At 48.7% G+C, this 14,778-nt stretch overlaps 1 protein-coding gene across 1 annotated transcript; it reads right to left on the bottom strand.

The window, feature by feature from the left end:
- Positions 1-5,414: 5,414 nt before the first annotated feature.
- On the bottom strand, positions 5,415-9,041 carry LOC119292785 (vegetative cell wall protein gp1-like). Its single transcript, XM_037571488.1, has 4 exons — positions 9,036-9,041; positions 6,381-6,631; positions 6,078-6,282; positions 5,415-5,998 (listed from the first exon to the last, which is right to left on the bottom strand). The coding sequence occupies exons 1-4, from the start codon at positions 9,039-9,041 to the stop codon at positions 5,570-5,572; spliced, it is 891 nt and encodes a 296-aa protein (XP_037427385.1). The 3' UTR covers positions 5,415-5,569.
- Between the last annotated feature and the right edge of the window lie 5,737 nt (positions 9,042-14,778).

Here is a 14,778-nt window from a genome sequence, read left to right as displayed (position 1 = left end):
ACCGCGTTGGTTCTCTTGGCACGGCGTGGTCAACTTTGTCAACAAAAGACAACCATTGGGAGAGGCATGAACGTGGAGTGGCTGACAGTAGGGACTCGCATGGCCCATGGCCGCACGCGAGCAAGTCCCTCCTTATTATGCGAAAACAAATGATTTCTCCCCCTGACAGGTTTGAGCCACTAGCTACATCTTCGCACGCAGGGAAGTGTTTCCTTTATTACGTGGAAAAAAGTTACCTCTCCCTGACAGCTGGGACCCACCGCCTTTATTATGATCCATTTAACAAAATTATAGATTGTACCAAAGATGCTAAATTGTTTTCTTTTTATTCTAACTCGAAAAGAAGAAATTAAAAAACCCAGAAAACATCTTCGCACGCAAGGAAGTGCCACCTTATTACGAGCCAAAAAATGATTCCCCCTGCTAGCTGGGACCCACCAGATTTGTAGGCTGACTGTGGGCCAACTAACTTGATGCGTACGGGCTTTGTCAACTTAGTCAAAATGATTCCATCTGCACTGACCGTTGGATGTTAAATCAACGGCCATGCTGTGTCTTCAACCTTTGGTCTTCTTGCTCCAGCCGCCCAAACCAGGCCTGTCGTACCGCCTGCTCCAGCCTCCCATGCCCGGCTATGCTATCGCGCAGGCCTCACGGACCGACCATACTACGACTGGCCAGACCTTCCGTCTACTCACCCACACCCCCTGTTATTCTCCGGCGATGGCGGATTTACGCCGCAGCCGAACCAGTGAACCCTCGTACTCCCCTCCACATGGGCATCCACCCGCCTTGTCTTCTCTAGATCCTCGTCGTTCCCTTCCTAGGCATCACCGTCGTCCACCGCCTTGATGCTCTTGGCGCCTCGTGGTCAACGAGGTCAACGAACGACAACCATCAAAAGTGGACTTTAGGCTGTGAGGCTGACAGCTGGACCCACCAGCTACATATTCGAAACCAAGGAAGTGCCTCTTTATTACTCACAAAATAAGAATGATTACTCCCCTAATAGTCGGGACCCACCAGCTATATCTTCGCACGCAAGGAAGTGCATCCTTATCCTCCTTGACAACTGGGACCCACCCGGTCGAAGCGTACATAGCGTTGTCGTGAACCTGTACGTACATATTGCTTGATCGGTCTCTCTGCAACAATGAACCGAGGCCGAGCAAGCAGCAACACATGTAGTAGTAGACGACATCGAGTTGGTGGCGGAGGAAGACTCGACATGGCCACGACATAGCAGTTCAGGCAGTCTCTTCTAAACTGTGTACATGTACATACAGCCAGATGCCAAAAAATACGGCTATGTGCGTACATATGGGTGGTGTTGGGGATATAACTACTGGGCATAAACCGCCCAGGAGGGGCCGAGTTATGCTCATCTGTATTGAAGCCCATGAAGACACGGAGTATGGCGCTTTACTATTAAAGCTCAGAGGCCTGGAGCCCAAGGGCATATTAAGGCCCATAGACATAAACCGGCATGAGTTATGTAACTTGAGTTGTAAGTTAGGGAAAGGTAGAAACCGAGCCGGACACATGTATGAGCTAGCCTTGGTATTTTGTAAACCGCTGGGCGTCAACCTGTGTATATAAAGGTGCGACTCGGCGGTGGTTCAGGGACAAGAAACAATAACTCGAGAGATAGGTAAAGCGGATTCGCTCCCTGCTCATCGAAACCCCATCAATTCCACCACAACTGGATCATAGGCTTTTACCTTCACCTCAAGGGGCCGAACCAGTATAAACTCCCCGTGTCCTTTGTCCGATTTAACCCCTTTAAGTTAATCTCGTTGCGATGGCTCCACGACTAAGTCCTCTCACTAGGACATCTGACGTGTTAATTCCACGACAGTTGGTGCCCATAGTGGAGCTATCGCACGGTGGTTTCGAGTTCTTAAAGGGCAACTTTGAAGGAGTCAAGGGATACGCGGTTGGCCGGATGACCAAGAGTCGTCGCGGCAAACTCTACATCGATGACGCAGGCTGGGGCCCCGAGGCCGGCTCAATCGAGTATGGGTACCGGGTCCCCTTTGGAGGAATTAACGTCTTCATCGGCAAGATCGGCGAACCGGGCCCTGAGCCGGACATCTGCACCGACCTCGTCGAGACGGCTCAGTGTGCGACCCCTGCCCGGGTTCAGCCTGCCATGAAGCGTGCGTTCGTGGGATTCATCCATGGTGTGGAATCTGAACCGGTGTCCGATGGTGAGATGGCCGTTTACTCAGATGGCGAATCATCCACCGGCGAGACTGAGTCACTGTACCAACTACAAGATGGCCAGTTCGGGGCTGTTCCGTTGGCGACAGTATTCCAGACCCCCTTGAACCGCCAAACCGGGTTGCGATCTTCATGGCCGGTACACAACCCACATTGCAATCTTCAACTACAGAAGTGATGACGTCCGGATCGGCGGCTGGGGCAGGAGGCCCCGCGCGTCGGCCGGCCCAAGTTCTGTCCGGTTTATTGGACGCCTGGACGACATTGTTGACCATAGCGGTTACCTCGGAGACTCAGGATCGGCATAATGCGGAGGTCACAAAACTGCGGGATCAGATAACTCAGGCCAAGGAGGACTTGGCGGCTGAGGAAACCAGGATGGATAATGAACGGGCCGCTTTAGATGCCCAGTCACAGCGGATTCAGGCGGAGAATTACCGGCTCATGCCGGATCAGAACGCTTCGAATGAGGTGTTGAGGAGGAGGCACCGGTCTCGTCTGCCGCCGGTTTATGAAGCAATGAATCTCTTCAACACGCCAGGAGATGGACCCAGTAATCCGGCAGCAGTAAACCGGACTGAGGCACCTGGGACAGGAGCGCCGGATCAGCCACGGGCGATGGGCCCGCCTCGACGAACAGATAACCCGCCGCAATACATGCCGACCCCGCCGGGTCACTTCTCCACCCCTTTGGATAATATGATTGCTGTGGTGTCCCGATTGGCAGCTATTCCAATGGAGGGCGAGTCTCCAGCGGCAGTTGAGACGCAGCGGGCCAGGGATCTCCTTCAAACCGCCATGGAACAGCAGCAGGCTTATTCATATAGCCGAGATAGAATCCATTCAACCCCTCACCCGAGCAAGAGTTACAGTAGGCACATTGATGAACCGGCTGTGTCAAGCAGTGCGCGGAACCGTGACGCCCCTTGTAACGCCCTCGATGCGGCTATATCTCCCACGTGTCGAAGCACGACTTAGAGGCATAACCGCATTGAAAGCAATGTCGCAAGTGAGGTAATCTTCACACAACCCATGTAATACATAAGGGAAAGAGATACATAGTTGGCTTACAATCGCCACTTCACACAATTACATGAATAAAGCATTACATCATCCAGATACAATCAAGGTCCGACTACGGAACCAAAATAAAAGAAGAACCCCAAATGCGACAAAGGTCCCCGATCGACCCCAACTGGGCTCCACTACTGATCAACTAGAACGAAACAACACAAAGGGCAAGATCTTCATCGAGCTCCTCCTTGAGCTTGGTTGCGTCATCTGCACGGTATCATAGGCACCTGCAAACTGGTTTTGGAAGTATCTGTGAGCCACGGGGACTCAGCAATCTCGCACCCGCGAGATCAAGACTATTTAAGCTTATAGGAAGGATGGAGTAATGAGGTGGAGCTGCAACAAGCGACTAGCATATATGGTGGCTAACATACGCAAATGAGAGCGAGAAGAGAAGGCAAAGCATGGTCGATAAAAGTATGATCAAGAAGTGATCCTATAGCAACCTACGTCAAGCATAACTCCAACACCGTGTTCACTTCCCGGACTCCGCCGAGAAGAGACCATCACGGTTACACACGCGGTTGATGTATTTTAAATAAGGTCAACTTCGGGTTTTCTACAACCGGACGTTAACAAATTCCCATCTGCCACATAACCGCGGGCACGGCTTTCGAAAGATAATACCCTGCAGGGGTGTCCCAACTTAGCCCATCACAAGCTCTCACGGTCAACGAAGGAATAGACCTCCACCCGAGACGTTCCGATCAAACTCGGTATCCCGGTACAACAAGACATTTCGACAGGGTAAAACTAAACCAGCAACACCGCCCGAATGTGCCGACAAATCCCGATAGGAGCTGCACATATCTCTTTCTCAGGGCACACTCAGATGAGCAATCCGTACAACTAAAACCAAACCTCGAGTTTCCCCGAGGGGGCGCTGCACAGGGCTCTAGTTCGGACCAACACTCAGAGGAGCACTGGCCCGGGGGGGTTAGAATAAAGATGACCCTTGAGTCTGCAGAACCCAAGGGAAGGTGGTAGGTTGTTAGTGCAAATGGTAAAACCAATGTTGGGCATTGCTGGAAGAGCTTTACTTAAGGCGAACTGTCAAGGGGTTCCCATTATAGCCCAACCGTGTAAGGAACGCAAAATCCGGGAACATAACACCGATATGACGGAAACTAGGGCGGCAAGAGTGGAACAAAACACCAGGCATAAGGCCGAGCCTTCCACCCTTTACCAAGTATATAGATGCATTAATTAAGTAAGATATATTGTGATATCCCAACAAGTAAACATGGTCCAACAAGGAACAACATCTCCATGTTCCAACAAGGAGCAAACTTCAATCTTCACCTGCAACTAACAACGCTATAAGAGGGGCTGAGCAAAGCGGTAACATAGCCAATCAACGGTTTGCTAGGACATGGTGGGTTAGAGGTTGACATGGCAATTTGGGAGGCTGACAAGCAAATGGTAGGCATCGTAGCATTGGCATGGCAAAAGAGCGAGCAAACTAGCATAGCAAAGATAGTAGTGATTTCGAGGGTATGATCATCTTGCCTGAAATCCCGCAAGGAAGAAGAACGAGTCCAAGAAGAAGACAAACGGTCGTAGACGAACGAATCCTCACAACTCTGGAACGAAACCGAAGCTAACGAGAGAAGCAACCCGGAAAGAAACAAACAACATAGTAAACACACAAGCATAAACAAGTCATGATGCACAAACAAGTATGATGCATGTCCGGTTTAATGAGGCATGGCATGGCAAAAGAGCAACAAACAATACTACAAGTTAAGTGGAGCTCAATATGCAACGAGTTGCATATTGACGAAACACCACGATAAGTTATTTAGTTTGATCCCGTTTATGTACCCAACAATATTAAATGTTGTTAAGCATGGCAAGAGGGTGAAGCACAACAAAATTACCTATCTAGGCAAGTTTAAATGAGGCCGGAAGCAACGAACAAGAATTCCGGAAACTCCTCATGAGCATAAATTAGGTTTGGTACTGTTCTGCCCTAAACACAATTTTAGAGTTGTTTAAAATGCAAATAAAGGTCACCATGATAAACTAGGCAAAATTCTACCCCATTTACATATAAAGTTTATTTAAATCGGAGCTACGGTTATTTAGTTATGAATTAAATCATTTTAACATGGCATAGGAGCAAATTAATGCAAACAACATTTTTAACATTTTAAACATAGATGAAAGTGGCATATTATTAATATACACAAATTTCTGAGCACTTTTCATATACAAAGTTTTTACAAAGGATGCACCGTTGATTAGTTATAAAATGCATGAAGCTAGGGGGTTATTCTGCAAAACTGCAAACTCTGGGAAATAGACAAATACGCAGCAGGAAAAAAAAACAACACTGGGCCAAATCTGGCTGGAGCAGGCCCAACAGAAAGGAAAAAAAAGGAGGCGCTGGGGCCTCACCCATGGGCCAAGCCCAGGTCGGTGGAGGAGGCGGTGAGATCCAGCGGCTGGGCTTTAGAGCCGCGGCAGGGCGACGGGTCAACGGCGCGGGACGAGCGAAGCCTCTCTGCTCGATGCAGAGAGAGCAGAGGCCGGCGGCGCTCGATCTGGAGCAGGAGAAGCAGAGGCCGGCGAGGAGGGACTCCGGCGGGGCGGCGCAGGAGGTCTCCGGCGAGGCGGAGGATCCAGGCGGCGGGGAGCTCCCCAATGGCGCGCCCATCCATGGCGTCGGGAAGAACCTAGGGCGGTGCCATGGCTCGATCTATTGCAAGCAGAGGAGACAGGTGAGGAACGAGGGGAAGTAGAGGAAGGGGAAGGAGTGCAGGGCGCGAGAGAGAGGCCTGGATGGACTGCTCCGGCGACCGGCCGGCGAGGTCGGACGGCGGCCTGGGTCTGGGAGCAGAGGAGATGCTCGGGCAGGTTCGAGCGGCGCATGGAGCAGCTCCGGCGACGCGGGCGATGGAGGCTTCGGGCGGCCATGACGTGAACGGGGCGAACGCGACCCGATCCGGCGGGGTCGAACGAGGCAGCGGTTGCGTCAGTTCCCTGTGAAGAAGAACAGGGAGGGAGCATCCGGTGAGAGAGGGAGATCAGAGAAGGATAAGAAAAAGGGAGGGGAAGGAAGAGGGAGGAGGAGCACGGGCCTGGGCGCTCGCGAGAGGAGGCGGAGCTCCTGCAGGTGCTGCTGCTCGTCGCCGGCGGGGCTGCGCGAGATGGAGGCGCACGGGAGAAGATGAGGTGAGAAGGAGCCAGGCAGCGCTGCTGCTGCGGGATCGGGGCTCCCCTGCTCGAGCTCCTCGGGCGCGTGCTCGCGCACGAGAGCGAGAGGAGGCTGGGCCTCGGGAACCGAGGAGGTGGCGGCTGGAGGATCTGGATCTCGGTGGGGGTTGGCCGGCTAGGGAAAACGAGGAAGGAGGGAGGCGCAGGTGGATGGCTGGATTTTTGGATCGGGGAGGATCCCGAGGAGGAAGGGACAAGAAGAGTGGCGGCGCTCGGGAGAGGGTGGATGGGACAAGATCCCTAAAATTTAGGGTTGGTCTTTATATAGCACAAGTGAATTTTGGATAGGGGTATTTGGTCCCTCCGATCTTAATCGGATGGTCTAGGAATAAATAGATAGGAAGTCCAAATAGAAAAACGGAGATGTTTTGTAGACGTTTGGAGATGATCCGGACACAGTGGTAACGGCTGTCCGAGTCGGGTCCGGGAAAACTTTCGGACGCGCGCGAGGAGGGCGGCGGGCTGACGAGAGAGGTTAGGTTGGACCTGGCGGTAGGTAGTGAGCTGTGCAGACGGTCTCGGGCTGAGAGAAGAGAAGAGAGGGAGGCCCGGCGACTGTTTCCGGAGACCGGAAACGTCCGACGTTAGACCGGCTATAATGCCGCTATAGTTTAATGGTTGGGCTATCAAACGAACTCCGAACGCGATGAAACTTGGCAGGCGGTCTACCTACACTATAATAAGACCGCACGTCAACTCTCATCCCATTCCGAGAACATTTTCCGGCCACTTATAAAATACTATTTCGGACATGCCGCGGGCGCGTGCAAGTGTGTCTGGGCTCAGAGCGGGCAACGGAAGGAACGGGGAGGCCGGGACGGATGCAAGTTTTAAAACATGATGATGCAATGCACATGATGACATGATGAAATGAAACACACAAGCAAATGACATGGCAACTACAGCGAATAACTGGAGGGCACCTGGCACATCAGTCTCGGGGCGTTACAACACTCCACCACTATGAGAGGATCTCGTCCCGAGATCTAGGATGGCACCGGAGAGAAATGGAAGAGGAAGAGAAGAGGTAAAACTAAGTTGCTTCTTTGACCAATGAGTGAAACCAAAGAACCTTGAGAGGTTGAACAAATTGAAAGAAAGAATACAAAGGAGATGAACGAGATTGCAAACAATCCGTTAGAAAGAGGAACAAGGAACATTACGAGAACTTGAAGGTTGCAAAGACATGAATCAAGAGTTTAATGGACAAGATAGAATTCGAAACCACTCCGGTTAAAACAAGATGAGGGGAAGAATTCGGGCAGTACTCCGGTTGAACATGGAAGGAATAGAACATGAACTTGAGAAGATGGGATGTTACTTGATGAAATCAACAACACACTGCCTCCGGAACTATTGAAAGAATGGCACAATGGGTAAGAAGGATTTCAGACAGCTCTCCAGTTGAGAAAGGAGGGAAAACTTGATAAGATTAGAGAACTCGAATGAAAACACGACACTCCGGTTAAATGGATAAGCAAGAAAAGAACACGATCCTCACGAATCGAGATGGTGAGTGAAAAGAGCAACGTCACAATGCCTCCGAAAGAAATAATAGAAGATATATCATTGGAATAACAGAATGGAGAAGAAAATGCCAACTTCTGCCACAATTGAGTTTGGAAAGCATCCTTGCAAAGAAGAATTGAACGGAGTTGTTGGAAAATCAACAACGAAAAGCACAAGCTTGTAGTGGGCTTATGGAAAACATCTCAAAATTATGAGGTGACAACCGGCCACTAACGGAAACAATTGCTTGCTTGAGATCAACGAAGAGATGAAAACTTCTTCCACCAAGATGATAAAGAGATAACTTGGATCATTGGCAAGCACCACAAATAGCAACATTCCCAATGGAAGGCTTTTAGGTGAAATATGACACAAGATAACTCCAACAACGAGGTTGATGGATTTAAAAATAACTCATTCTTAACAACATGTGAATCATGGAAAACATGAACTCAAATTATCAAGAATGACATAATACCACCTCCAAAATATGGTAGAAAGAATTGCACTCCGGATTACCATATGAAGAAAGCTTGAGCTCCTTAGGAAAGAATCTCGATGAAAACTTTGAGAAGGGAATTAAATCCTTGATGAACCATCATGTAGAACCTCCATGAAGAACTCCGGTAAACAAAAGGAATGAAAAGAAAGAGAAATTGAAAACACAAGGTGAATCCTTGCAATGGTTAGATAGATCTTTGGAATGATAATTAGATCTTGGAACTCCCGGAAAGAAAAGATGAGCAACTCGAACTGAGAATGTGATACGATGAACCACTCCGGAAAAGAAATTGAATAAACTTGATGAAACAAGAATAAGAATTATATTATGTCTATCCTTCACCAATTAAATTGATGACAATCAACGGATTTGACATATTACTTATTCTCGTAGAAAAGATTAAGAGATATATAACATAAACTTGAGAAGGTCTTCAATGAACCACCGGTAGGATTGGAACAACAAATGAATTGATATGAAAAGAAAGAAGAAAAAATCTTGAACGAACCCTCATACGGATTGAAAATGAATTAAGGGAAGACAAAGAAACACCGGGAAGAATAGTGAAATGAACGAAGATACATGAGACAATCTAGATACATGAGAACGAAGAGAGCACGAGCCGATTAAAGATCACTTGAGCAAGGCACCGGTAAGATCGGAGAATGATAACTGACGGCTGAGAATGAATAATCCCGAAATAATGGCCTTCAGAGAATCAAACTGAAAAGACTCCTGAATTTGCACCGGATTGATAAAAAGAATATCTCACAATCGCAAATAATTATGAGAGGATGGCAAGAAGCTAGAATCACGAATCTCTGAGAGAGCGGATAGATATGGAGGAAAAGTCTTCATCGGTCTTCAATATCTGAGAATGACGATGAGAAACACCACCAAGAATTATTTAGACACTCCGGAAGAATCCAAACGAAGAGGTTGAGCCAACGGTGAAGAGAATTTGAAAGATCTTGGAGAAAACATTTGACTAATGATAACTCATTCTTACGTCAAACTTGGAGAAGAATTTAGGATAGCTTTGGGAAAATAGAAGAGTCAGGTAAGATCCTGGGAAAAGACCTGTGGGTTAGGGCCCACTCAAAAGAACACCGTTGAAAAGATTTAAAAGAGATGTTGCACCGGTTGAATTAAATGACTTGAATGAGATACCAATCTCGAAAGAGCTTGAACGAATGCAGAGTGGAAACACGAATCTTCGAGATATCTTGAGCACTCCGGAACAATTTAATAGCGAGAGATGGATGATTAAGAGGTGCACCGGCATAAGAAAAGCATTGGAAAAAAAAGAAAAGGAGTATGCTTAATACCAAAGCTTGAATTAAATCCACCGGAGAAGAAAAGAACGAGGAATGACGAACTTGAAGCTCCATTAGAATCTTCATGAGAATCACCGGATAAGAACATTGACGGAAAAGAATGGAGAAACTTCCCATCAATAAAATGGATACTTGAAGAAGAAATCTTAGTCCTTGAGGAAAAAGGGTGGGTGGGCGGGAAAAAAAACAAAGGCAACTTGGAGACGGATGAAACAAACACCGTTGAGAAGAAATGATAATTGGTCTTGCTGATGTTGAAGTGATCGGATCCACTTGAAGAGAAACACGCCGGTTGAAAAGGATTGACATGACAATCTCGATTGTCGAGAAGGATTAGTATTCACATAGGAATATGAGAACACCATTTGGAAAAGGTATGGAATCAACATTTGACTTCGAAGCAACTCGAATACCACAACTCAAAACAAAAACAAAGGACTAGCTTGCAGAATAAGCCGGAACAAACATATGATAGAGATTTCGTCCGAAGTTTTCGTGGTGGGGCCTACACGGGCTCGATCGTACAGCACCATCATGTACAAGGCAGTGCACATGACATACGAAGCATCCTCGAGTCGGCATAGCCAAGGACTCTTTAAGACACAACGAGACCACTGTAAAACCGACCGTGAATAGGCGGACCACTAGACGTCGAACCCCAATTTCATATCATACATCCGTCGGAAAGATATCCTAAGAGCTACTTGAATTCCCACCTATGAAACTCCCGAAATTTTCAGGTTATGCAATCAGGTGTTGGGGATACAGGGGAAGCATAATATCTCACCCAAAACTAACAAATCCTACATCCAGCTGTATCCATCCTTCAACACATAACCAAGAAACCTTCGGAAATCGTCTACCTCAACCTTCGAAAAGCATCCGTTATACAAGTCATGGCAATACTCCCGTACTCACCTCAGTACTGGGTTATCGGGGTTATCTCACCAACAACTGCATAAAAGAGATTTTTGATGTCGGCGTAATAAACTCAGGTATTCCAGAACTGCAACGATAAAATTATGACGACAACACCTCAGAGCTCAACTCCCCGGGACACTTCCACTAAACCCCTGACAGGAGGCACCAAGACAATGTTCTCATCATAAAACCATCGGAACGATTCCAAGATACCCGCGTGATCCTAAATTTTTTTTAGTGAAATTCGAGAAGAGAAGAGTCAAAACTCTACGTCAGGATGCCTCACCAGAGCGATGAAGAGACTGGGGAGTAAAAAGAATTCCTAACTCTCCGATATATATAATCCTAAATGACTCAAAACATTTTTTTAGACACAACTCGGCCGCTAAAAACGATCAAGCAGTGGGGCTCCTAAGGTCGGGGAAGGCTCTGATTACCAACTTGTAACGCCCTCGATGCGGCTATATCTCCCACGTGTCGAAGCACGACTTAGAGGCATAACCGCATTGAAAGCAATGTCGCAAGTGAGGTAATCTTCACACAACCCATGTAATACATAAGGGAAAGAGATACATAGTTGGCTTACAATCGCCACTTCACAAAATTACATGAATAAAGCATTACATCATCCAGATACAATCAAGGTCCGACTACGGAACCAAAATAAAAGAAGAACCCCAAATGCGACAAAGGTCCCCGATCGACCCCAACTGGGCTCCACTACTGATCAACTAGAACGAAACAACACAAAGGGCAAGATCTTCATCGAGCTCCTCCTTGAGCTTGGTTGCGTCATCTGCACGGTATCATAGGCACCTGCAAACTGGTTTTGGAAGTATCTGTGAGCCACGGGGACTCAGCAATCTCGCACCCGCGAGATCAAGACTATTTAAGCTTATAGGAAGGATGGAGTAATGAGGTGGAGCTGCAACAAGCGACTAGCATATATGGTGGCTAACATATGCAAATGAGAGCGAGAAGAGAAGGCAAAGCATGGTCGATAAAAGTATGATCAAGAAGTGATCCTATAGCAACCTACGTCAAGCATAACTCCAACACCGTGTTCACTTCCCGGACTCCGCCGAGAAGAGACCATCACGGTTACACACGTGGTTGATGTATTTTAAATAAGGTCAACTTCGGGTTTTCTACAACCGGACGTTAACAAATTCCCATCTGCCACATAACCGCGGGCACGGCTTTCGAAAGATAATACCCTGCAGGGGTGTCCCAACTTAGCCCATCACAAGCTCTCACGGTCAACGAAGGAATAGACCTCCACCCGAGACGTTCCGATCAGACTCGGTATCCCGGTACAACAAGACATTTCGACAGGGTAAAACTAAACCAGCAACACCGCCCGAATGTGCCGACAAATCCCGATAGGAGCTGCACATATCTCTTTCTCAGGGCACACTCAGATGAGCAATCCGTACAACTAAAACCAAACCTCGAGTTTCCCCGAGGGGGCGCTGCACAGGGCTCTAGTTCGGACCAACACTCAGAGGAGCACTGGCCCGGGGGGGTTAGAATAAAGATGACCCTTGAGTCTGCAGAACCCAAGGGAAGGTGGTAGGTTGTTAGTGCAAATGGTAAAACCAATGTTGGGCATTGCTGGAAGAGCTTTACTTAAGGCGAACTGTCAAGGGGTTCCCATTATAGCCCAACCGTGTAAGGAACGCAAAATCCGGGAACATAACACCGATATGACGGAAACTAGGGCGGCAAGAGTGGAACAAAACACCAGGCATAAGGCCGAGCCTTCCACCCTTTACCAAGTATATAGATGCATTAATTAAGTAAGATATATTGTGATATCCCAACAAGTAAACATGGTCCAACAAGGAACAACATCTCCATGTTCCAACAAGGAGCAAACTTCAATCTTCACCTGCAACTAACAACGCTATAAGAGGGGCTGAGCAAAGCGGTAACATAGCCAATCAACGGTTTGCTAGGACATGGTGGGTTAGAGGTTGACATGGCAATTTGGGAGGCTGACAAGCAAATGGTAGGCATCGTAGCATTGGCATGGCAAAAGAGCGAGCAAACTAGCATAGCAAAGATAGTAGTGATTTCGAGGGTATGATCATCTTGCCTGAAATCCCGCAAGGAAGAAGAACGAGTCCAAGAAGAAGACAAACGGTCGTAGACGAACGAATCCTCACAACTCTGGAACGAAACCGAAGCTAACGAGAGAAGCAACCCGGAAAGAAACAAACAACATAGTAAACACACAAGCATAAACAAGTCATGATGCACAAACAAGTATGATGCATGTCCGGTTTAATGAGGCATGGCATGGCAAAAGAGCAACAAACAATACTACAAGTTAAGTGGAGCTCAATATGCAACGAGTTGCATATTGACGAAACACCACGATAAGTTATTTAGTTTGATCCCGTTTATGTACCCAACAATATTAAATGTTGTTAAGCATGGCAAGAGGGTGAAGCACAACAAAATTACCTATCTAGGCAAGTTTAAATGAGGCCGGAAGCAACGAACAAGAATTCCGGAAACTCCTCATGAGCATAAATTAGGTTTGGTACTGTTCTGCCCTAAACACAATTTTAGAGTTGTTTAAAATGCAAATAAAGGTCACCATGATAAACTAGGCAAAATTCTACCCCATTTACATATAAAGTTTATTTAAATCGGAGCTACGGTTATTTAGTTATGAATTAAATCATTTTAACATGGCATAGGAGCAAATTAATGCAAACAACATTTTTAACATTTTAAACATAGATGAAAGTGGCATATTATTAATATACACAAATTTCTGAGCACTTTTCATATACAAAGTTTTTACAAAGGATGCACCGTTGATTAGTTATAAAATGCATGAAGCTAGGGGGTTATTCTGCAAAACTGCAAACTCTGGGAAATAGACAAATACGCAGCAGGAAAAAAAAACAACACTGGGCCAAATCTGGCTGGAGCAGGCCCAACAGAAAGGAAAAAAAAAGGAGGCGCTGGGGCCTCACCCATGGGCCAAGCCCAGGTCGGTGGAGGAGGCGGTGAGATCCAGCGGCTGGGCTTTAGAGCCGCGGCAGGGCGACGGGTCAACGGCGCGGGACGAGCGAAGCCTCTCTGCTCGATGCAGAGATAGCAGAGGCCGGCGGCGCTCGATCTGGAGCAGGAGAAGCAGAGGCCGGCGAGGAGGGACTCCGGCGGGGCGGCGCAGGAGGTCTCCGGCGAGGCGGAGGATCCAGGCGGCGGGGAGCTCCCCAATGGCGCGCCCATCCATGGCGTCGGGAAGAACCTAGGGCGGTGCCATGGCTCGATCTGTTGCAAGCAGAGGAGACAGGTGAGGAACGAGGGGAAGTAGAGGAAGGGGAAGGAGTGCAGGGCGTGAGAGAGAGGCCTGGATGGACTGCTCCGGCGACCGGCCGGCGAGGTCGGACGGCGGCCTGGGTCTGGGAGCAGAGGAGATGCTCGGGCAGGTTCGAGCGGCGCATGGAGCAGCTCCGGCGACGCGGGCGATGGAGGCTTCGGGCGGCCATGACGTGAACGGGGCGAACGCGACCCGATCCGGCGGGGTCGAACGAGGCAGCGGTTGCGTCAGTTCCCTGTGAAGAAGAACAGGGAGGGAGCATCCGGTGAGAGAGGGAGATCAGAGAAGGATAAGAAAAAGGGAGGGGAAGGAAGAGGGAGGAGGAGCACGGGCCTGGGCGCTCGCGAGAGGAGGCGGAGCTCCTGCAGGTGCTGCTGCTCGTCGCCGGCGGGGCTGCGCGAGATGGAGGCGCACGGGAGAAGATGAGGTGAGAAGGAGCCAGGCAGCGCTGCTGCTGCGGGATCGGGGCTCCCCTGCTCGAGCTCCTCGGGCGCGTGCTCGCGCACGAGAGCGAGAGGAGGCTGGGCCTCGGGAACCGAGGAGGTGGCGGCTGGAGGATCTGGATCTCGGTGGGGGTTGGCCGGCTAGGGAAAACGAGGAAGGAGGGAGGCGCAGGTGGATGGCTGGATTTTTGGATCGGGGAGGATCCCGAG

The sequence above is a fragment of the Triticum dicoccoides genome, chromosome 4B (assembly GCF_002162155.2).
Source record: "Triticum dicoccoides isolate Atlit2015 ecotype Zavitan chromosome 4B, WEW_v2.0, whole genome shotgun sequence".
In the NCBI taxonomy this organism is placed as follows: domain Eukaryota; kingdom Viridiplantae; phylum Streptophyta; class Magnoliopsida; order Poales; family Poaceae; genus Triticum; species Triticum dicoccoides.
Note: the sequence above shows the minus strand (reverse complement) of the source record. Positions and strands in the feature narration are given on the sequence as shown.

Excerpts from the sequence above, each read along its gene's own strand:
- LOC119292785 (XM_037571488.1), bottom strand. Across the intron at positions 6,283-6,380 it reads CTCCTCTCGCGAGCGCCCAG|GGAACTGACGCAACCGCTGC; the intron begins GCCCGTGCTCCT and ends TCTTCTTCACAG. Across the intron at positions 5,999-6,077 it reads CGCCGGAGCAGTCCATCCAG|ATCGAGCCATGGCACCGCCC; the intron begins GCCTCTCTCTCG and ends TGCTTGCAATAG.